This window comes from Vulpes vulpes, chromosome 11 (assembly GCF_048418805.1).
Source record: "Vulpes vulpes isolate BD-2025 chromosome 11, VulVul3, whole genome shotgun sequence".
Lineage (NCBI taxonomy): Eukaryota > Metazoa > Chordata > Mammalia > Carnivora > Canidae > Vulpes > Vulpes vulpes.
This window is the reverse complement of record NC_132790.1, coordinates 34,075,152-34,099,937: the sequence shown is the minus strand read 5'-3', so window position 1 is coordinate 34,099,937 and position 24,786 is coordinate 34,075,152. Positions and strand designations below refer to the sequence as shown.

Here is a 24,786-nt window from a genome sequence, read left to right as displayed (position 1 = left end):
ATTTTATATGTTCTTAGAATTTAAAGCAATGTGACATTCTCCATTTTAAATGATTCTGTACTAATTTTTTGTCAGTTAAAAGAAAACTTTCTGTATTTCAGTTGGAATTTTGTTCGCTAGCTTAACTATTTTTAAATTTAGATTATCAGTCATGGTTTAAAAGTAGAATAAATAGATAAAATAAAACTAGAACAAATACTTTCTTTACTTTTTTACTATCCATAATTTCTGAATATGATGAAGTATTTTCTGAATATGATGAAATATTTCCTTTTTTATCTAGTTTTAGTTAATGTTTGATTAGAAATCTGTAGAGGTTGTCTGGCTTTTACTACTGCAAGGTTTCAGATTTATTGAATAAATCATGCTGTAGGTATTTGGTATAAATGGCAATTGAATGTGATTTTTCTTATACCTAGAAAATGAAAACTGAATTGGAACAAGTTAAGCAGCAACTGATAGTAAGTTTAAGTATTTTTCTCACTTTCAAATAGTTTATTAATTTCTAAACATTATGAGATTGCTTTTTTAATATTTTTATTTTCTTTAAAGAATGAAACCAGTCAAATTAGAGCAGACAATAAACTGGACATCAACCTAGAAAGGAGCAGGGTAACTGATATGGTAATGTGCTTTCTTGGTAACTTACTTCTTTTTAATTCCTTCTAGTCTTTTTTATTTTCTTTTTTTTAAGATTTATTTATTTATTTGGGGGAAAAAAGTGTGAGCAGGGGGAGGATCAGAGGGAGAGGGAGAATCCTAAGCCAACTCCATGAAGTACGGAACCCGGAGCCCAACATGGGGCTTGATCCAACAAGTCCAAGATCATGACCTGAGATAAAACCAAGAGTCAGAGACTTAACTGACCTAGCCACCCAGGTGCCCCACCTTTTTTAAATTTTTTTTTAACCTGCTTCATTATATCCTTTAGTTTACAGATCAAGAAAAGAAACTTATGGAAGCAACCACAGAATTTACCAGAAAGGTAAACTAGTATGTAAAAATTTCTTTTATGCCACTTTCATGCCCTGTGTAACTGCTCTTATGTGTGGTACCTGAATTGTCATCTCTGTCAGAAACAAGCTTTCCAGGTAACGTATTTTATAACTTAATTATTTTTATATACAAAATAACTATTTTTTGAAAGAAAAGGATTCACCATTAGTGTTTAAATGAGGACAGAGGTTCAGTTACATACGTTAAAGTTTTTTAAACTAACAGTAAATAATTATTAAGTGCTTATTATATATAAGATACTGTTTTATTTGCTTTACTTCTATTAATTCTCCTTATCAGCCTCTAAAGTAGGCCCTCTTTATTCCCATTTACCAATTTGGAAATAAAGCCCAGGGAGGTTGGAGTCACAGAACTACTAAGTGGTGAAGCTGGAATGTGAACCTGGATTCTAAACTTCGTACTCCACAACTGTTTTATTTCCTCCTAATCCTGAATTGTAATCATTGTTTAATCTCTGTGGCTTGAGTAAAACCCAGCTTTTGACTCTGCCTACTTTCCTTAAAAGTGATTTGGTCTATGTTCTAATAGAAGAGACATCACCTTTTTTTTTTTTTTTTTAAAGATTTATTTATTTTAGAGTGAGAGAACACAAGCCAGGGAGAGATAGAAGGAGAGGGAAGGAGGGTCTTTTTTTTTTTTTTTTAAGATTTTATTTATTTATTCATGAGAGACACAGAGAAAGAGAGGCAGAGACACAGGCAGAGGGAGAAGCAAGCTCCATGCAGGGAGCCCGACACGGGACCGATCCCGGGTCTCCAGGATCATGCCCTGGGCCATAGGCGCTCAACCACTGAGCCACCCGGGCATCCTAGGGAGGGAGTCTTAAGCAGACTCTATGCTGAGCTGAGAGCCAGAGGCAGGGCTCAATTTCACGACCCTTAGATCAGGACCTGAGCCAAAACCAAGGGTCAGTAGCTTAATTGACTGTACCACCCAGGTGCTGTGAGACATCACTCTTTGTTAATTATAATTAAATAGAAGGGAATGTCTCATTTGTCTTTCCAAGTATTCTGTTCTCTTTTCCTCTTGGCCAGATAAAAATCAAATTCTCTCAGAGCTAATTTCTGAGCTCCATGTACCATCTTAGCTCTCTACCTACCCCTTATCCCCTATACACATAGCATTTGGTGTTACCCAACAAAAGCATTTCTGCCATTCCCTTTCATATTGGTGCCAGTTGACATTATAAATGTTTTTTTTATAATTGTGCAGAAGTTTTAACTGTGGTGTCCTAAGGATTTTATACACATAAAAGTGTTCATAGGGGATCCCTGGGTGACTCAGCAGTTTGGCGCCTGCCTTTGGCCCAGGGAGTGATCCTGGAGTCCTGGGATCGAGTCCTGCGTCAGGCTCCTTGCATGGAGCCTGCTTCTCCCTCTGCCTGTGTCTTTGCCTTTCTCTCTCTCTGTCATGAATAAATAAAATCTTTACCAAAAAAAAAAAAAAAAAAAGTGTTCATAGTTCTAGTTCCTTTCCTAGTTAGTTTATTATATTTTAGGTCTCAAATTTCTTACTATGAGGCTTTTAGTAGACTGTACCCAAAATATGATAATCCAAAGAAACAAATACTAAGAAAGGATCTCCACATATCAAAAGTAGAAGGAATATTTTGTCAGTGTGTAATGTTCATATGCTTTTTCTATCACTGTGCATTACTCTTTCCCCAGTTAAGACTTCGACATTACAAAGTTAGCCCATAAATAAAGGTTTCTAATGTAAATGTTTGTGTCCATAATACACAGGAACCAAATTGGTCTCATTCTTATTTACTGCAGGATACCCAAACCAGAAGTATTATTTCTGAGACCAGTAATAAAATTGACACTGAAATTGCTTCTTTGAAAACACTGATGGAGTCTAACAAGCTTGAGACAATTCGTTACCTTGCAGGTAAGGTAATTCAGTATCTTGTTAAAATTCAGTTAAATTAATCTGAAGATCTAATTGGCTTTTTTTTTTTTAATTTTTTTTTATTATTATTTATTTATGATAGTCATACAGAGAGAGAGAGGCAGAGACAAGGCAGAGATACAGGCAGAGGGAGAAGCAGACTCCATGCACCGGGAGCCCGACGTGGGATTCGATCCCGGGTCTCCAGGATCGCGCCCTGGGCCAAAGGCAGGCGCCAAACCGCTGCGCCACCCAGGGATCCCTCTAATTGGCTTTTTAAAGTGATTTGGGCAGCCTTTTATCTAGCAAGTAGAGGGAATGGAAGCTTGATGAAGGTTTTTATAGGAAGGAGGGTGGGCAAGAAAGTTACTAGCAGAAGAAAAGGATTGTTCTAAACAAGGTCACTTTCCTATAAGGATAAAAACAGGGAGTCTTGTACAGATTACCCTCTGGGGGAAGGGAGAGGGCCATGCGGCAGACCCATTATCCCTATTGGGACAATGCCCGACTAGTCAGTTAAGACTACATTTCTGGGAAAGTTTAAGCCTGAGTGACACCATTTTGGGCCTTTGGTTTAACATTCCCCCTCCCACACCTTCCCGATCAATCTCAGCTTACCTGAAAAATGTGATCAGAATTTAAGGCTTTAGTGCTACTCTCAGTTACCACTATTTTGTTCTTTTCTCTGGTATTATCGGGGAGAAAGAATGTCCTCTGCCTTTCTGGCTGGACTAGGAAATTGACATGAGACAGATTAACAAGAGAAAACAAATATGAAATTTCAAAGATATTCAGGCAACATGAGGCTTATATGACATCCTGAGCTAAGGAAAGGAGGGTAGGGGGTCTGTTGATACAAAAGGAAGGACAGCCATTTGGAAAATAAAAGTTGCGGTTACGCAAATAAGTCTCCTAAGAGTCTCCTAAGATTCCTCCTAAAGAGGAATCTCAATTAATAGCTCTGTCATGATATAGGCTTTCCTTTCTGTAAATGTAAACTTAGGCAGTTAATGGGGGATGTAATGAGCTTTTCCTCAGTCTGCTGGGTTTTAATTGCTTTTAACTCAAAGAAATGTTCATGGGCTAAGTGGCCCATCTTAGGGCAGCCTGCCCTTGGCACTTCCCTGAAGTTTCACACATTTAAAGTTGAGTGTTGATAGATTTTTCCATCTTGTTGAACGAGTCTGTTAGTACTGGCAATAGATCAGCTCAGTTAAACTCTTTAGGAGGTCATGATGCATGTGGGTATATTCTCAAAGTTAGGCCTATGATTTAATTAAATGAGTAATCAGATGTTTCGTTCTGATAGAAACAAAACAATGGTTAATGACTGGATCAATATTTTTTGAGTTCTGAGGGTAGCCAGTTGTCACTTGTCGGTGTCAAGCTGAAATCATCTTCAGCTAGAGTGGGAGCAAGCAGTGACAGTCTCACAGATTTTACTGGTTTATAATTCAAATGTGTCTGATCTTTTGAGAGGCCCCTAAAACAGACATGAATGTTGTCTAGATGTGAGGTAATGTGATTCTTCTGAAGGTTACATCAAGTTTTTATTTGGTTGGCAAGCCTTCAGGGAAAGGGGCAGTTTTAGGTCTCAAATGATTCCAAGGGAGAAAGGTAGGAGAAAAAATTAAAAATGCTAGTTTAGAGAGTTGTAGCCAGGCACTGGAGGAAACTAGAGATAATTCAGATCTAGTCTAGTTTTTGATGAACAGTATTAAAATCTAATACACAAGTTGCTAGGTTTTTTCCAAAATGAATGGCAGAGAAAAAAAAAAAAAAACGGCAGAGCCAGGCAGTAGGTTCGAGAGTGCTTTAATGGGGACCGCTCCCAGGCAAGGTTCCGTGACTCGGAGAGGTGGCCCGAGTTACAGAAGTCGCACCGGGGTTGGGGAGTGTGGGGGTGTTTAAGCCTTATTGGTTCCGGGTCCGGATCCGGGTGGGTCCCTTGCCAAATTAGGCAAGGGAACACCGTGTCCCTAGGTGATTGGTTGGGGGTGGGGATAGTACAGATGATGGGGGTGGTCCCTGGATGGAAAGTCCTGGATGGAAAGTTTTGGTTTCTTGTCTAGGCTTCGATTTACTGGAGATGATGTGGTGGTCATGGCTGCTTTGGCGGGAAGATCAGCCATTTTGACCAATATGAGATGTCCGCCATTTTGGGTGCCCCTCTCAGCCAACCCAACACAAGTGTGTTTTTCTTTCTATAATGTCTGTCTGTTTCTAGCAAAGATAGCCAAATTAACACTAGTTGGTTTGCAAAATAAGTTTAGTTTTAAAAGAACTTGGTTTGATTAAGTTACATAAGTGCAGCAGGAATAGCAGTTGACCATATAGGCTCTTTAAACCTGCTATGCTGGAGCTATTCATAAGGAATTTCCAGGTTAACAAAGCTAGAGGCCAAGCCAACTACTTGCCATCAGACTTCACCTGAAGTACCTATAGATTTGGGTGAATTCTTCTCAAGAAATGACCTTCATTAAGGCCAAGCCAACTACTTGCCATCAGACTTCACCTGAAGTACCTATAGATTTGGGTGAATTCTTCTCAAGAAATGATCTTCATTACTTACCTGGTAAAGCTGCTGGGAACTCTGTAGGCAGTGTTAGGCTAATATTTCCAAGGGGGCTTTATAGGCTTCAGTGAAGTCCTTAACACTGTCTGGTCCCATCTGAGTCTATGTAAATCTGTCTAAAAAGCCTTAATACTACTACCAATTTTCCCATTGTGTCCTGTTACAAGGAGAATATACTGTTATTTAAATTATGCAAACATACTTCCTTGAAAATAGAACACTTACTGGGTTTCTGAATGCTGGAGGGATAGGATAAAGAGAAAAAGAAAAATGTTTGCTGTGAATCAGCTTAAGAATATGGAAAAAAACATTTTAAAACAGTGTTTCAAAGTTATAAAAATAATTCTCCATTCAGTCCGATTTTTTAATTCTTGTTCTGCTTGAATCTGCTTTTTTAACTAGTTCAGAAATTCTTACCTGGTTCAGTTTTATGATCTTGAGTCTCACTGAAGACATTTGTATTAGCATCAGAGTGAAATAGTAACATGATAAGACTTATACCAAATTCTCACAAAATCTTTTAAATTTTAGATTATGGTCCAAAAACTTCAGAATTTGATTTTTTGAAGTATATCAAAATATATTTTAAAAGTTTGAACATTTGATTAAATAGGATCACAAATTATTATGAAATAGTATTTAATTATTTAACCAAAATGACAATAAAATATTTCAAAGGCAAATAAAAATGGTTCCATCATTGTGAGCAAAATGTAGCTTTTTATATTATGACTCAACCAAAGAATCTGTCATCTGTGCTTTAAATGTAAAGAAAGGCTTTGTTTATAATTTCTTATTAGAGCAGACCAATAGTTTAAGAAAATTCTGTCCTTTTAACAAAGAGAAAACAAACTTATTTACTTACTTACATTCATTCACATCTTCTCCAGTACTGACCACACATAAAATTCTTGTCGAAAATTATTGTTCCATAAACCTACAACTTCTTTACATTCAGATTTTGTCCGAAATTTTCCCTCTTTTAAATAATCACCCTCACTTTAGGACAAAATTATTTTCTTTTCCTTCAGCAAAACTGTATTTTGTCAATCTGAAAAAAAACCAAAGTAGGTTAGTAAATGCTTTTTTTTTTTTTGGTCTTAATGAGGGCTATAGCCTGGGAGAGTCCTTCCACATCATAGATACAAAAGGGAGGGTGTCTATGTGCTTGTAAGCAGTTCTGTATAACCTGTTACGGTCCTTAAAATTAAGGTTTATTGATTTCCATAAAGACATAAAGACCCTTAGGTCATCTTAATATGTTTCTATCATATCTGATTTGAAAATATTGCTTAACTAGTCTTCTGCTTCTACCTGTTTGATTTCTCCTTGAGGTCACTTGAGACCTCAGGTCAGAGATGGCCAACATTGGCTGCAGTTTTAGTGTACAATCTCTTTACCCAAAATACCTATCTTACTCTTCCCTACATACAGAGTTGTTTCCCTTATTTCCATCTGTCTTAATTACATTTATTACCTTCCTTAAATCTTAGAAACTTTAATTTCTAGTGAAAACTAAGTAGTAAGCAATTGTGAAGTGTTTTGTGAATATATTTCATAATTTCTAGAAACATGCTTCATAGTAAAGCACAAAACGGTTTCTCTGTAATAAAAGTAGAGAATTTCCAAAGTAAGCACTAGACATAAGATAAATTCATTAAGTAATCTAGATACACTTAATTCATTATTTAATTTAGCAAAACAGTGAAGTTTCTGAAGTCTCAGGTTACCAAAGATTTAGGAAGCAATTAAAACTTTATATACAATGGGGATCCCTGGGTGGCTCAGCGGTTTAGCGCCTGCCTTCGGGGTAGGGTGTGATCCTGGAGTCCCGGGATTGAGTCCCACATCAGGCTCTCTGCATGGAGCCTGCTTCTCCCTCTGCCTGTGTCTCTGCCTCTCTCTCTCTCTCTCTCTCTCATGAATAAATAAAATCTTAAAAAAAAAAAAACTTTATATACAAACCTTTTTTTATGTTATTTACTTTTTAACAATCATGTTTAGACTACCCACAAAACTTCCTGAGGCAGTAAAGTCAACCACTGCTAAGTTTATTTTCTGATAAGTTTTGCAAAGGAGATAACATGAGCTTATTTAACTCTTGCATAACAGACATGTCTTTAACCAACATCTTTTTTTTTTTTTTTTTTTTTTTTTAACCAACATCTTTAAATTAGCTTTAATACTAAATAATCAAATGAACTTGAAAAATATTTGGGTTAGTTTCTAGCTTTCTGGGTTTTAGAATACCCAGTCCTTACAAGCACTTGCCTTCAAACCAAGTAAAATAGAGCTTTTAAAATTTTAGTATTACCGTCTAGTATATAGACAAATATACAGACAAGATGCAAATAAAACTCTTATAACTTTTGTTTTTACTCATACTTGTTCAGATACTTCTCCCTAATATTTATATGTCAAAGAATAGCTCTTATGTCCTAGAGATGATGGGGGTAGAAAATTTACATCCCAAAGATATGGAGAGATTATCCAAGTTTTCTCTAAGGTGGAGATAGACCTATCTGCTTGTTATTGAAGGTGCCAGAATCTGGGCACCATAGCCATTTTAGAAATAATGCATTTTTAATTTTCAGTCACGGGCAATTGTGGGCTCTATTTACATTTTGAAGACATGATAATTTCAAGGGACAGTGAAAGAATGCAAAACAAATTTTCTTAAGTGCAGGACAATTTTGGCCCAATATTCTGATCTTTTATAATATCTACAGACATTGTGAGAGGTATAGGTGGGCTTTGATTTTTTTCTAGAGTTGGATTTCTAGTTTTAGAGAGATTTGTAAGATAAAGACAGTTGTTACTAATTCCCACAGAATTGGATTATGGCCTGAATATCAAGGGCTTGGCCTTTTTTTGCTAACTAAATTTGCTTTATATCTGATTTTTTTTATTTATTTTTAAAGATTTTATTTATTTATTCATGAGAGACAATAAGAGAGAGGCAGAGACACAGGCACGGGGAGGAGAAGCAGGTTTCATGAGGAGAGCCCGGTGTGGGACTCAATCCTGGGACTCCAGGATCACCCCCTGGGCTGAAGGCAGGTGCTAAACCGCTGAGCCACCCAGGGATCCCCTATATCAGATTTTTAATTAAAACTGGGATCAAAAGTTTTATGCCTTTGTAAAATCTTTCTAAAGCACTCTAACAGGGCAGCCCGGGTGGCTCAGCGGTTTAGTGCCACCTTCAGGCTCCCTACATGGAGACTGCTTCTCCCTCTGCCTGTGTCTCTGCCTCTCTCGCTCCTCTCTCTGTGTATTCTCATGTATAAATAAAATCTTGGAAGGAAGGAAGGAAGGAAGGAAGGAAGGAAGGAAGGAAGGAAGGAAGGAAGGAAGGAAGAGAGAGAGAGAAAGAAAGAAAAGAAAGAGAGAGAGAAAGAAAGAAAGAGAAAGAAAGAAAGAAAGAAAGAAGAAAGAAAGAAAGAAGAAAGAAAGAAAGAAGAAAGAAAGAAAGAAAGAAAGAAAGAAAGAAAAGAAAGAAAGAAAGAAAGAAAGAAAAGGAAAGGAAAGGAAGGAAGAAAAGAAGAAAGAACTTTAACAAAAGCCTTTTTTGGGTGGTGAACAGTTCAGCCTTGGTTTTTCTGTTAGTCCCTGACTATTGGCCTTTTGCAAACCATTTGTAGGAAGGTCCAGGAGAAGTTTTGGTCATTGTTCTTGTCTGAAGCGGGGGCTGTGAATAGTCACTAATCTTTTTAATTCTTCTCTAAATTTGGTAGTCTTCTAAAAGTAGGGTAAAAGGGCTTTATAAAATATTTTCTGAAAAAAATAAAATAATAAAATAAAATAAAATAAAATAAAATAAAATAAAATAAAATAAAATAAAATATTTTCTGCTGTCCAGGGAACACGATTCCTGTTGTGGCAGATGGTTTAAGATCTGCTTGTAAAGGACATTACATAGGAATGCCTGAAGCTAACAGACCCTGATTACAGAGCCCTGGAAGATAGAAGCAAAGAGAGCCTGACTGCCAGTCTTGGGTCCTTTTGTTAACATTCATTGTCTGGTTTCAGCATTTATTAGCAACTTTTAACCTAGACATTAGGCCAGAGTTTTCTGTGAATCCTGTAGGGAAATGAAGTTAAAACAAGCAGTTAAGAAGGGGCATTTAATGTTGGATGTGGATATTGATTTTTTGTCTGAAGTCTGATTTCTCTTCATCTTATCAGGAGAGTCCCTAAGGTGATAGCTATTATAGTAATACAATTGAGAGCTCTCTATAAAATATTTTTAAAATATAATCAATTTAAGGGATCCATTGTCTAGGCATTGACAAATAAAATCTATCAGTAGTAACTCAAATCAAAGCCTTTTAAATGGCTTAACCAAAGCTACAAGAGGCATCCAGAGAAGAGTCTAGATAATGTAGCCCTCGTGATCCAAAAGTTTACTCCCAAAATTAATCTAAGGAAGCAAAGTCTTCATTGCACAGGTTGTAAGGATAATGCAATGAAAACAGTGTCTCTAATCTCCCACAAAAATGTGAGACAAATGTGAGACTCCTCCTGTCACAAACCCACTAATCTGTGACACCAGCCAAGTGCCACTTAGGAATGGGACTTTCCAGCACTAACAAGCAACAAAGGTCCCTATGGCCTGGGACCTCTCATAAAAAAGTCTGCTGAGAGCTTGGCTGGACAGTGACTCAGAGCCCATCTATTCTACTGGTCATCAAGGTGTACCCTGGTAAGTGCACCCTCTGGGTAGTAGAATAAAAAGAATATTCTCAGTGGTCATAAAGCCAAGCTCTTAGGACATAAAATAAGACAAAAGGAAAACAATCATCCAGTTTTTTCTTGTAGCTAAGCCTTGGGTCTCTTGGAGCTACCGTAATACCTGGGAGGTTATGGTGTGGATTGTGAGGATTGTGTGTTTTACCGTGTACTTACTGCCCAGAAATTTTCTTGAAGTTGACAAGTGACCTGTGTGAATCTAGCCTATTAGTGACCAACCTTTTTTTTTTTTTTTAACTTTTCTTTTTAATTTTTTAATAATTTATGATAGTCACACAGAGAGAGAGAGAGAGGGCAGAGACACAGGCAGAGGGAGAAGCAGGCTCCATGCACCGGGAGCCCGACGTGGGATTCGATCCCGGGTCTCCAGGATCGTGCCCTGGGCCAAAGGCAGGCGCCAAACCGCTGAGCCACCCAGGGATCCCGTGACCAACTTATCTTAACTAGGTGTAGCAAGTGCTTAACAGCTTTCAAGTGCCAAACTCATGCCCACCAATTTTGTGGGTTTGGCTTCCAAGATGTGTTCCTTAGCAACAGTTTTTACTTCATGTATGACAAATGACATAAGAGACACAGGAAAACAAAGGATGAAATAGATCGGTAACCAAGGAGTACTCTACCAAATTTACCAAGAATCACTAAGCACTAGTCAAAATCACGTTAAGTCAGAGACTCTAGAAGGAATCACCTTTTTAAGCCAAGCAACCTGTTCTTTGATCTTCTGTAACTGAGTTTCAATTTACCCAGAAGTGTTACTCTAGGCACAGCAAATGTTCACATCACAGACACAGCTTTGCTCAGCTAAAAGATAATCAAAAGCTATTCTATTATCAAGGACAAGTTTGGTTACAGAATCTAAAGATCTTTGTTGGGCTGCTATTTCTTTAGCAGTAGATTTTGTAATAATTTAAGAATTAAGGAGAAGTTATTGATCATAGCCTCATTTACATTTATCCATAAACCAGGAAATAGAGATCTGCCCAAAGGAGTGAATCCTGAATCAGAAAAGCATCCTGGCATAAGTCCTTTAAATTTAGCGGAGTTGAAACAATTAAATACCTTATTTTGCTTATGAAAAGTTAAAGGCACAGTTAGATTTTCTCCTGCCCTGAAGTAAAAGGTTGTCTCAATTCCAGAGGTTACCCCACATTAGCAGTGACCTGAGAGATACAGGTGAGTGTGTATTTATTTCTTCCCAGGCCAATACAGAGTAAAGGAAAAGAGGAAAAAGCTTTTATGTTTACTTGGAATGTGAAGTCTTGATATGTCATCCTGGGCAGAAGCATTCTACCTGGATGTCAGCTACTTCTCTTTACCGTCAATTTGATTTTGGGGTCTCCAGCATCTTCTAGTTTTGCAGCAGTGTCCGTGGCCAGGAGTACTTGGTAAGGAAGGTCTCTTCCACCAGGGCTCAAGGCTGTCTTCCCCTGGTGATGTCTGTAGAATACCTAGTCACCAGACTACAGATTGTGACTGACAGTTTCCTTTGAATTAGGATCTAGGAGGTCTTCTTGAACCTGTTGACAACAGGCTTGACCTTAAGACATTAGAAACTTCCTATAGCTTGTCATACCAGCATGAGACAACAGTGAATCAATGGAAGGTTGTATACTAATAGAATTCCAAGAATTTGCAAGATTTTCATAAGCTCTTAAGATATGCACAATGAAGTGGGTTTAACCTAGAGCATTGATCACTACAGAAGAGACCATGGAAGGTATACTCCAATGAGAAATATTTTCTACATTTTTTTTCACTGTGAGGCATAAGCCTCACAGCTGGAAAAGGCTCCAGAAAATGCATATAAGAGAACACTGATAACCCGTACAAAAATGATAGCTGAAGTCTGGCAGCAGGTATTGAGAGGGTCCAGAAGGAGATCTGAAGCCTCTGGGAACAATTTTTCCAGGATTATGCACCAAACAGGTCAGGCCTTGCTGGTAGTCTGTTTTTGTAGTTTTACACAAGTCTTCACACTGAAGTCTATTCATAATTTGAATCACCTTAAACGTACTATGGTGGGTGAAGGTATTAAAAAAAGAGAAAAGAAAAACAGAAAATGGAGTTTGTCAGAGAGCCAGGAAGAACCAAGCTGCTGTCTTAGGTTTTCCGATAGTGTGACTCTTATTTACAGCCACTGCTTACAGATCGCATCTTAATTTTTCTGATTCGGGAGCACACTGTTGCCATGTTAAAAAGACCTTAGGATGACAAAAGTCTGGCAGTGAGGGGCCATTTTTGCAGAAGCAGAATAGACTTCCTCCACATTTGCTTCATCTCACAAATGTAAAGGCAGCTTAGTATTATTTGACAAAGCTTTCCATGTAATTTGCATGTCAGATAAGCCTGATTGGTTTAACAAATCCTTTGGAATATATCAAAAAGCCTTCATTTAGAATTTGATCTGGAGAAATGTCAAAATACCAGGAAAAGGTTTTTAAAGCACTTGCTGGACAGGATCACAAATCATTATGAAATTCAAATATGAAAGGTAAAGAAATTTAGTGTCTATCAAAAGCAAATTAACAGTCTAAGAAAACTTTGTCCTTTTTAGAGGGAATACCAATTTCTAATTTTGTACTAGGTGACTTTTGATACTAAAACTTTAACTAAATTTAAGGTTCCTTATCCGCAAACTTTTTACAGTTTTTTTTGCCTACATTCTGATTTTGTCTGTTTTTTCCTCTTTAGAAAACCAGCCTCACTTTGGACAAAATTACTCTTTCTCCTCAACAAAAGATAATCTCCATTTCTCATGTTTTTGTTTTTACGAAAACACATCCTACTTTCCTGGCATAGGGAAATTTTTCCCTTATTATTTTTAGTAACATTAATTACATATATTAATTAGAATTCTTAACCCTTAGAAACCTTAATTTCCAGTGAAAACTAAGTAAGCAATTGTAAATATACCAGTTTTAAATTTGAAAATTCATGAATACATTTCAAAATTTTTTGAATTATATACCTTTTAAAATTTTCTAATGTAGCTTTAATAATATCCAAATGTTTTTTTAGTTTCCCTGTAGTAGTAAACCGAAAGTAGTCCTATGTAAAACCTATGTAAACCATAGTAAACCTATGTTTTAGTAATTAATGTTTTAGTATTTTGTCTTATTTAAAAATGATCTAGATATTTAATGGATTTAACTTATTGGCTAAATTTTAAGGTTTCAGATTACCAAAAGGATTTGGAGAAACTTTTTAAAATTTTACTCTACTTGTTCTTTAAAATTATATTTAAGTTATTTATGAAAACTTCATTAAAACTTTAGGCAAAGTCAGCCATTATCCTAAACTATTATTTTTATTCATAGATCATAGAAGAAATGTAAACTTATTTGGCTAGTAAACTCAGGAAGAATAAAAGTTTTATATATAATGCTGATAACTCTAAAGACATAAACATGTCTTGTAACTAGCTTACAAGCTAGTCTTAAACTAGCTTTCATATCAAATATTTTTCCAAGACATAAACATGTCTTGTAACTAGCTTACAAGCTAGCTTACAAGCTAGTCTTAAACTAGCTTTCATATCAAATATTTTTCCAAATCACATGAACTTGAAAAATATTTGGGTTAGTTTTTTTTTTCTTTAAGTTTTATTTATTTGAGATAGAGCAAGAGAAAGAGCAGGAGCAGGGGGCAGAGGGAGAGGGAGAAGGAGACTCCCTGCTGAGCCAGGAGCCCAATGTGGGGCTCAGTCCCAAGACCCTGAGGTCATGACCTGAGCTGAAGGCAGACACTTAACTGAGCCACCTATGTGCCCCAGTTTTTATCTTTCTGAGAATTTCAGAATCCACAATTTTTATAAGTGCTTGTCCTGAAACCAACTAAATAGAGCTCTTTTATAAGTTACTTTTAGTAATACTATCCAGATGTAAAAAATAACATAATTACAATACACATGTAGACATAATTAAATACAGATGCAGAAATTAAAAGGGATGGTTGGGGGGAGGAGATGGTAAAAAAGATTGATGATCTTTGAATCGATATTCGAACCACAGTTCTGGTCCTATAAAGACTAGATGGGTAAAACAGGACAGCTATTTTTAATTCCTCAAAGAATTGGGCTGCCACCACAATGATAGCAAAGAACTGACAAACTCATCCATCCATCTGTGAGAATGTTTTCTTTCTCTCTGGACATATAGCCAAGGGGAGAAGGCCTAAAAATATTCCTATCAAGCTATCAATATCAGCTTTCAGTTTAGTTAAGTTGTTGATTATTGAGTCATTAAATCCTGTTAGCTTTCAGCTCGGACAAACAGTAAATATTTCTGGCAGTATTAAAGCACTTCATGGGCCCAAGAGGAGGGAGGCATCTTCAAGGAGGGTGTAAAACGATACTATCTTCACAAGGTGGAGAGTCACTCCCACATATGGTAAAAGGAAGAACCAACAACCTGCAAGTCCCAGAGCAGGAAGCCAAGCCATATTTAGAATGTAAAAATACAAAGCAAGAAGGAAACAGCTTTTCCCAGAAGAGAAAGGATCAGTAATAAATGAGTCTAGATTGAGAAAGGAAGTGGCAATGTGAAATTGTATTTCCCTCTCTCAAAATGATGACAGAAGTCTGGCAGTGAGGGGCCATTTTTGCAGAAGCAGAATAGACTTCCTCCACATTTGCTTCATCTCACAAATGTAAAGGCAGCTTAGTATTATTTGACAAAGCTTTCCATATAATTTGCATGTCAGATAAGCCTGATTGGTTTAACAAATCCTTTGGAATATATCAAAATTGGTTTAACAAATCCTTTGGAATATATCAAAAAAAAGGTAATTTACAAAAACTCTTGAAGATCTTCCCTCAGTTTAAGAAATTCTCTCCTGTGGCCCTTAGTTTTTGGCCTTCTATCAAGGAGGGGGAAAGATACCTGAAGGGGATCCTCTGTAACCTCGGGTGGTCTTACTTTTAAAGGTAACTCCCCTAACACTGTCTTTAGAGTGAAAAGGCAATTTAGACAGAGGATCACTGGGATGAATACTCAAAGGATAGAGAGGAATAGTAGGAGTTAAGGCATATTTTTTAATTAGTCTTGTTTTAGATTCCTTTTCTCTTTTTCATTAGCTTTTTTAGTAAATCTTAATGAAACTTAACGAATTTGGGGACCTTTTGGAGGCTTCTGCTTGACAATTAAAACATGTATCTGGTTCTAATTCGGGATCCCTTGCTTTCAGGTATACTTCTTAAATGAATGTTGTCTAATTGGAATGTTCCCCATAATCGCCATTGTAATCCCACATTGATTTCAGCAAAATTTTTCCATCTTGCGAGTTATTGGCAACTTCTAGGACTATAGTCTTTAGACATAAAATAAGCAAGTGTGCCAGAAGGTGGCATGCTCAACTCTGTGGACATAAAGAATCTCACTGCATTAGCTAGGCCTTTGGATTTCTCAGAGCCAAACTAATACCTAAGAGGGACTTGCCTCTGTGTTGGGGGTTGTACGTGTTTAACAGTGTGCCTCGTTAAATAGAAGTTTTCTTGAAGTTGGCAATGACCTATCAACCTACCCCATTCCATCTCATCCAAACACAGCAATCTTTGGGCTAGGTGTCAAGCACGCTGATAGCTCCTGTCAACCTCAGCCACCAATTTTGGCACCTTTTCAGTCTCCAAGATCCCCACTAGCTAGTAGCCTTTATTTACACAAAACAAGACAAACACTCACCTCAACACACCAGCAATAACCAAAATATATCACTGTAGACTATCCAACAGAAAGCCATGCATACTACCAGCAGTTCCCAAACTAGACTCAAGCAGACTTCACTCAGGGACTATGGACTAGAAATGAGGAAAGAACTAAACCAGTAAGCCCCAGTAACTGGGGCATGTAAACAGGAACTGGGGGAAGGATTCCAATGTCGAACTGTAGACGGAACCAAAGGCTAAGGACTGGGGCTCCATTAGAGCCTCCTTTGTTAGACTGATTCATTAACCCTGGGCTGGAAAGCCAGTTAGATGGATAGCTTGAACACAAAAAGCAGAGCTGAAACTGAGGGAGACTTACCAAAGGCCCTCAAATGGGAAGACAGACCTTGAACTCTCAGCGTTTACAGGGTGCCATATCTGTGTTGCTCATTGTCCCCAGATGCCAAGAGACTTCAGATCTCATTGCCGCCACCAGATCTTTCTTTTTAAAAAAACAAAACTGAGTAAACCAAAATGGAAGGTGAAAAGGAGGATGGGGCAAGTAAGTTATTAGCGAAAGAGAAGGATTGTTCCAGGCAAAGTCACTTTCCCTTAGTGGAAGAGCAGGGAGTCTTATGCAGATTACTTCATCTTCTTTTGGAGGATAGAGAGGACCCATGTGGCTGACTCCATGTCTAGGTATGACCACACTAAGGTTTAAACTACAATCAGATTAGGTATTAGGCCCCAGTTTGGGGACTCTGCCTAAGTGACACCTTTGGGGCCTGTGGTTTTCCTTTTCAACACAGTGTTTGTCAGAGAAAGTAATTGCTGTTGTTTATATTCAGATCTGTTGGCTCCTATCTCCCAGGGTAACCATGGAGCACAAAAGAAAAAAAAAGAGCTAGGACATGTTTCCATTATCACAGCGCTGGAAGAATGGAGTTTTATAGGCAGTGTAGGATAGAAGTTTAACGGGAAACTGCAACCTACTCATAGGAAAAAGCGTATGGATGTCAAATATAGAAAAACAAGTACAGGGGCATCTGGGTGGCTCAGTGGTTGAGCATCTGCCTTGGGCTACAGTTGTGATCTTAGGGTCCAGTCTGCATCGCATCGGGCTCGCTGCTCAGCAGGGAATCTGTTTCTCCCTCTCCCTCTGCTCCTTCTCTCTCTCAAATAAAATCTTAAAAAAAAAAAAAAAGTACAGAATGATGCAAAGATAAACTGGTTGTTCCACAATGGAAAAAAAATGAAAATTTTACTTTTATTCCTATGTTCTTCCATAAGGATTTGAGTAGACTTTAAATAAAGGCAAAAGTGATAGCAAGCATAGGGGGAAAACCACCTTCTACCTTGAATCCAGCTGAGCACAAATATTAGACACCCAAAAATTAGATTGTCACATACTGAGCTCAAGTGCCATGTAACCTGACCCAGTTACAGGGCCCAAAGGAGTGAGAAGAATGCCCTACTTTTGTAGTAACTTTTCTCTTCCTTTGTATAAAAAATAATGTGTTTTACTATTAGAGTATAGTCTTTCTAGGCTTTTTCTTCTGTATATAAATATTGCAGATTATTAAAAATAATAACTAGATTATATTGTACAGGCTACTTTTTCCAGATTTAACCTAATGTTTTATCTTTGCATATCAATTCATATGTATTTTTTTGCTAGAAAGTAGAGTATTCCACTGTATGAAAATGCCATAATTTATTTTTCCAGACCTCTATTAACAAACATTGTGCTGCCCAATTTCTCATTAGAAACAGTGTTGTAGGGATGCCTGGGTGGCTTAGTGGTTTAGTGCCTGCCTGAGATGTTGTATGGTGAGAGAGAGAGAGAGAGGCAGAGACTCAGGCAGAGGGAGAAGCAGGCTCCCTGTGGGGAATTCAGCGTGGGACTTGAGGGATCAAGCCCTGAGCAGAAGACAGACGCTTAACCACTGAGCCACCCAGGAGTCCCTAAAATATTTTCTTTTTAAGATACTGAACTTCTGTTGAAGATTCATTTGAAAAAGAATTCTAAGGCTAAAGTAAGTTTTGAAAACCACTATTCTAGCAAAGTCTATGGAACCAGAAATCTTCAGTTCACTGCTGACACTCAAGGGAAATTACAAAATAGCCCAGTTTGCAGTGTGCATTCTCACTTTCAAAATGTATCTCAGAGCACCTGAGGTTAGGAGGAGCTTCAGATTCCACTCAGCTTCCTCTAGAATGTCTATGTAGATCAGTATCTCAGTTAAAGTCCCTTTTGGGGCAGCCCCGGGGGCTGGCTCGGTTTAACGCCGCCTTCAGCCCAGGGCCTGATCCTGGAGTCCCAGGATCGATTCCCACGTCAGGCTCCCTGCATGGAGCCTGCTTCTGCCTCTCTCTCTGTCTCTCAAATAAATAAATAATCTTTAAAAACAATGAAGTCCCTTTTGCCCTCAGTTTGAAGGTGGCAGTGGTCTCCTGAAAGCTTTCTTTCAGTAGTTGGTGAACTAGGCAGACTTGAAAAGACTTAGTGGCTGTGACAAAAGAAATTAACAAGTCATTGTTTACAAAAATACTTTTTCTGAGTACCTTCCTTACTTTTTTCACTGAGGATTTGGAACCAGCCATTCTAAAGCATTTTCTTTCTTCTACTTTATCCTTCAAATACATGTTATTGCCACTTTTACTGTTAAGCCTTTTAGGAAATTAAAATCCCATAATCTCAGTGGAAAGGTAACATCATAAGTGGATCTATTGGGTGTAGGATACCTGTGATGTAAATAAAACGGTAATACTCCACTTTTTCACATAACTGAATTCAATCGAGCAGAAGTAGAGAAAATGAAAAAAAGATACTAATAAACCCGTAGCATTCAAGATCTTGGATTTTTCCCTTAGAGAAGAAACCCTTATAAAAGGGTTTAGATTTACAATTTAGAAATTGTAAGCAGTTTGGTTATTTGGTTTTCTAGCATGTATCAATCAGGACTCTTACTTTCAATGATCATACATCCAACTTGAAGCAGCTAAGGTATAAAAAAATTAGTTTACATATTGAATTAAGGAAGGGTAGAGGTATAGCTTGACCTCAGATATAATTGGAATCCCAATTTACTCTGTATATTGTCTCTGAATATCTGCCTCATTCTCTTAATGCCAGCTTTCTCCCTACATTGGAAACATGGCTACTAGTAGCTTCCAGACTCCTATCATTCCAATTTCACCAAGAAAAATTACCGCTTACCCTTTTTCCAATTCAGAACATCCTAGGGAAGGCCCATTTTGAGTCCGACACCAACCACCCTTTGACCCAGATCATTGTTGCCAAGGAGATAAGAGCTGTAAGATAATGGCAGGTCCGCTTGATCTCTATAGTCAATGTGGCACATTCTGTTCTAAACAGACAAGTAATAAGCTAACATTACAAAGTACTTAAGGGGTACCAGGTACCTGCTCACCTGAGCATCCTATTGTAGGGATTGTCCTCAACACGTCATAGACCATAAACAGCAAATGTGAAAGCAGTTTGAATAGCAAAATAACACCAAGACATAGTAACAGTGAACAACAGAAATGAGAAACTTACCGCTTCTCTGCCTTTAAATGTGCTGAAAAGGCAATTAAAGCTTTCTTCTCATGGATGATATGCATGTCTATTTTACTAGCTTAACTACATTTTTTAATACAAATAAGGTTTTTCCACTTCTCAGATCTAAAATTGGATTTCATAATTATTTAGTCATTGCTAATGTTAATGACTTTAAGCATTGTTTATGGATTCTAACTTGTAAATGGTCATCCTTATTCTGGTTTAAGATACAGGAAGCTTTTAAGAATTGGTATTAATCCTGCTCTAAAGGATATACTCCATCCTTAGCATTTCCTGGGGATAAAACACCTAAGGTAGAGAATTGGTTGGATTTCCTTTGTTCTTTGCTCTTCGTTTAATTTGAAGATGACAATATTGTGTTTGTCTCCGCAAAATAATCTCAAATGTGTTGCCCGTAATATGGCTTCTTTTCACAGCCTCCGTGTTTACTTGCCTGGCAATCGCACTGGGATTTTACAGAATATGGAAGTAGAGTAACTGCAATGCTCCTCTTACTGCTGCTGTGGGCTTCTTAGAACACTACTCCAGGATACACTCTGACCGTGAATGTTGCAGCAGATACTTAATACAAGATTATTCAAAGTACATATGGACTAAAAATAAATATTTTAGAATGGGAAGAGGTGTTTTAGGTTTGTATTTGTGTGTCTTTATTATGTTGAAAAGCTGTCTTTCAAAACCTGATTTGAGAAAAAAAGCCTTTTATCTTTATCCTTTTAATAGTTCATAGAAACTGATCCAGTTTTCTTGTGTTTGCTTGAACAAATGTATGTCATATAGAATTTCTTTGATGTCTGCTGCAAATTTAAAAACTGTTCCCAAGCCTACATGTTATTGTATTCAGCTTTCCTGGTAACTACTGCACAACTACCTTTTCATAGAAATAAAATCTTGTTATAACAAAATTGTTTGGATTTTAAAGGCAACTTACCATATATAGAGATTGGGTTTTTTGGTAGTGACTTAAAACAATAAACTTTAATGTGTGCCCTAGTGCAACTGTATGACATTCGGTATGAAATCTTCGAGTTGCTATGTCTTGAGCTCTGCATATTACGTATACTTCTTATTTTTTTGATTGACAAAAGCCAGTTTATCCCTGCTTTTTAGAAACCCATCTTATATTACATAAAGTGAAGAGATGTTATGTTTTATTTTTTTATGATTCACTTAAATTCAGTAAACTTGTATTTGGTGACAAACTAGACTCGTTATATAAGAACTAGTCAGGAGTCGGTATAACTTCACTGTGTTTGAAAAACAAATCAAATTTTATAATTCCCATTTTGTCAATCTGTAAGAATTTAGATGCATGTATATTTAAAAGTATGCAGTTTTTTTTTTTTAATTAAAAGAAAAAAATGAGGCAACGGAAAAAGCAGTGGTCACCAACACTGAACTTAGTGATTGTCATTTTGTTGAATAATAATAGCCAGTGACTATACAAGAGGGAATATGCTAAATCATAAATATCAACGCACTGTTTTTGTTTGTTTTTCCACAGCAGTCCCCTTAAGTGGGTGGTATTATCCCCTATTTGACAGCTGAAAAAACAAGCTACAAGAAGTTAATGTCACACAGTTGTAACGTCACACAACTGAAGTTGCCAGGGCTATACAGCAAATAAGACACACTCTTTTTATTTTTTTTTCTTTTATTTATTTGACAGAGCAAGCACAAGCAGAGGGTGTAGCAGGCAGGAGAGGGAGAAGCAGGCTCCCCGCCAAATGGGGAACCCGAGACAAAGCCCGATCCCAGAACTCCGGGATCATGAGCTGAGCCAGAGGCAGACATCTAACCAACTGAGCCAGCCAGGCACCCAAGCCACAACAGTCTTTAAATGCCGTGCTCTTTCTTACTCATTATTCTAGTCATCTACAAGTTGAGGCCTCTACCTCGAGTGATATATGCCACATTATGTTAAGGAAACAAAAATAGAAGTGAAAAAGATGTTAAAGAGATACAAGTAGAAATCTTTTTTTTCCCCATGCCTTAGATTTGTATTATGTATGTATGTATATACATATATGTATTTTATATATATGTATTTGGTCTTTGTCCCCAGTTCCTGGCACAGATCTCCTAAAACCCTTATACTTTCTTGATAATAGGGGTAATTACCAACTTCTGTTTTCTTGGCACACAGCTCCTAAAATCCTTCAAATCTCAATGATGAGTATGTTTTGTTTGTATGCTAAGATGACAGGAGGCTGGGAGCCCATATATAACTTCTGAATGTGGACTGGTTGCCAAATAGACCAAAGAATGATTCCACGTTGGAAATTTTCAGCCTCCCTGCCTCCCAACTCAATCTCAGAGAAAGGGAGAGAACAGGAGAGGAGCTGGAGGTTGAGTTCAGTTACCACTGGCCAAAACAATGAACATATCAAGGTGCTAGGAGGGTAGCACACCAAGAGGTCACGGAAGCTCCACGCACCTCTCACTCCACACCTTGCCCTCTGCATCTCCATTTGGCTGTTCCTGAGATGTGTCCTTTTTAATAAACTGGTAACAGTGAAGTGCTCCGAGGTCTATTAGTCATTCCAGCCAATTGTTGAACATGAGGGGGTTATGGAAACCCCCAAATGTACCGCTTCTTAGAAGTACTAGTGACAACCTGGAACTTGTAAGAGAGTGTCTGAAGAGGGGACATTCTTGTGGGACTGAGCTCTTAACCTCTGAAGTCTGACACTAACTCTGGGTAGTGTCAGAAGTGAATTGTTGAACACTGATGATGTCCAGAAAATCCAAGAATTAGATTTATATAACCTGACAATAACATATATGTGAGTTATGATTAAGTACAGGTAATTTCAGAATTGTATTACAATTTTGATTCAGCTGCTATATTAAGACCCAAAAAAATATTCTGGTTTCAATAAAGAGGTTTAAATTCTCTCTTCCCTACAGTCCAGGTATAAGCATGCTCAGGCTGATATGTTAGCAACATGGTATCAGGGCATAGGACCCCTCTTATCTTACTGTTCTACCTTCCCTGGTGTTGCCTTCATTCACGAGGTCCAGTGACTCACCACCACACCCACACTTCAGAAGCAGAAAGGAACAAGAAGTGGGTAAGCCTTTCTCTTTAAGGTCATGACCCTAGAGTTACATACACATCATTTCTGCTCAGACTCTGCTGGCCACAACTTGGTGTCTTAGCTGCAAAGAGATTAGGAAGTTAGCCCTTATCCAGAACAGTGCCAAACCCAAGTAAATCCTAACACTGGAAAAACGGAGAGCACGTACTGGGGGTGACCAGGGAACCTCTTCCTCAAGGGTGCATGCTTCTCTGACAACACTCTTCTAGTGATTTCCTACCTTACTGGTACAGAGAGAGACTGGAGGTCTAGCCATGAGAAAACTGGAGCAAGTATAACAAACTACAGAGTTGGGATTAATTTTAGGGTCACCAGGCTGGAAGGAAGAAGGTAGGCTGTGTGTATAGTCCCAGAAGGTGAGAAACTGGATTCGGGAGTTCCTGTAGTGGTTCAGAAAGCAGAACTTTCCCTGCCAAGGTTAGAATCCTGGCTCCATGTGCTGTGTGATTCTGGGCAAATTACTTAATTTCCAACTGTATACAATATACCTGCCTGTCTCCTCCTGCTGTGGTGAGAATTAAGAGAGAATACATAGAAAGGACTTGGCACAGATCTCACACATAGTATGTACCAAATAAATGTTTTATTACAGATCGAAGGCTTAATGGAAAATGACAGAGTAACTAATAATTATAAAGATTATCAAAAGGATAATAAATAAGGCATTTTTTTAAAACTTGCTCACAGACCGATGACCAGCCTGACCTGGTCTAGCACTCAAATTGATTCATGTCAGGGCAGACTGGTCCTGATGACACTGTGTCAGAACGGCCTTTAAACGTCCACAGGAAGTACATGCCAGGGCCCAGAGGGTGGGCAGTCTAGTGCGTAATGAGAAGGCTGCTGCCAGTGAAGCCCAAAGCCAACAATCAGATCTTCAGGGAGAGGCAGGATCTAGACAGCTGCCCCAGACAGTTGCATGTTGACAACATCGAGGAGGAAGTGGGTAAGAACGGAAGGTATGAAATCAGAAATGAAATGAAATGCGGTGGTGGTTTTTTTGGTCAGCAACATCAGGTGGGGAAAAGGGAAGAAAGAATAAGAAAGCCATGTGTTTTTTATCCTGTCCAGTCAGCCTCGTTTTTATATTGGTTTCTTATAAAGCTGCAAGACAGAACAATGGTTGTTTTGTTTTTGTTTTTTAATTTGAGAGAGCAAGAGGAGTGAGGTAGCAGCAGAGGCAGAGGGGGAAGCAGGCCCTCCACTGAGCAGGGAGCCCAATACTGGGCTCAATCCCAGGACCCCTGGAGTAGGACCTGAGCTAAAGGCAGACACTTAATCAACTGAGCCACCCAGGTGCCCCCAACGGTTGAGCTCTAAAACAGGTTATATAGGTATTCTTAGCAAACACTTATTTTGGGGGCATTTTTCTTCTACAAGAGTGAATTGTTATTTTATATAAAACTTTCCTGAGATATTTGGTAGTTACTATAAAGATACCCTTTTCTAAAATTTATTCTAAATTATTGCATTTTCTCCCAAGTCCAGATACTTTGTAAAAGTCATTTGAAAAAAAAAAAAGTCATTTGAAAAGTTAGAAAATGGTACGCTCTAGAAAGTAGAATTTTTAATGCCTACATTTCTCTTGATTACTAGACTGTACTACCTTATATTTTAAAGTTTGTGTGAATATTTGCAAAATTAATTACTCATAAATGTAAAGTCTTGCTTACATAACTATATAAAAAGTATACTGGGAGGGGGAGTACAGCTGAGTGTATATAATTTTAGCAATCCCTTTGATAATATGTATTTCTGCCTTCAGAATTGGGACAGATAAGAGTAACTGAGGAGAATTTGTATAGATTAACATATCAATTTAAAAATAAAAGAAAAATCAAGCAAGTTTATTTAAAGTTATTTCACTGATTAGTACCTTCTCACAAAAACTCCCCCAGAAGACACCTTTTTCTTTATTTGCCTCTTCTCTTTGCTTGACTCACAAGAAGAGTCATCTTCCTACAAAGGAAAAGAAGGCCAAGTAAGATACATACACTAGACACAATTTCATCTTTCTACATTATCTGTTCCAAAAGAAAAAATTCAATACATTCAATTCCAGATTAAATTTATCTTAGGATTTTTACGTAAATAAATTCTTAAATCTCAAGACCAGTACATCATATTATGTGCTGACTCACAGACTAGAAGACACCTAGAGAAATCAACCAGACCTGTCTCTACTGAATACATCCCCAAAACAGAACACCTCATTATTTGTTTTGGT

At 37.7% G+C, this 24,786-nt stretch overlaps 2 protein-coding genes across 13 annotated transcripts in view; one reads left to right on the top strand and one right to left on the bottom strand.

Annotated features, from left to right (window-relative positions):
• CCDC90B (coiled-coil domain containing 90B) overlaps positions 1-20,465 on the top strand; it is a 50,992-nt gene extending 30,527 nt beyond the window's left edge. For 5 of the 6 annotated variants that reach the window (XM_026015239.2, XM_072726041.1, XM_072726043.1 and 2 more), the window contains 5 exons: positions 420-461; positions 553-624; positions 932-985; positions 2,793-2,907; positions 19,875-20,465. In XM_026015239.2, coding sequence (XP_025871024.1) covers positions 420-461; positions 553-624; positions 932-985; positions 2,793-2,907; positions 19,875-19,930 — 339 coding nt within the window. In that variant the 3' untranslated portion in view covers positions 19,931-20,465. The remainder of the gene's footprint in view (positions 1-419; positions 462-552; positions 625-931; positions 986-2,792; positions 2,908-19,874) is intronic. The other variant, XM_072726040.1, reaches the window with a different exon arrangement.
• Positions 20,466-23,120: 2,655 nt separating this feature from the next.
• Positions 23,121-24,786, bottom strand: part of ANKRD42 (ankyrin repeat domain 42) — a 63,273-nt gene continuing 61,607 nt past the window's right edge. For 5 of the 7 annotated variants that reach the window (XM_026015236.2, XM_072726038.1, XM_026015233.2 and 2 more), the window contains one exon: positions 23,121-24,518. In XM_026015236.2, coding sequence (XP_025871021.1) covers positions 24,429-24,518 — 90 coding nt within the window. In that variant the 3' untranslated portion in view covers positions 23,121-24,428. The remainder of the gene's footprint in view (positions 24,519-24,786) is intronic. The other 2 variants (XR_003237451.2, XR_011995152.1) reach the window with 1 other exon arrangement.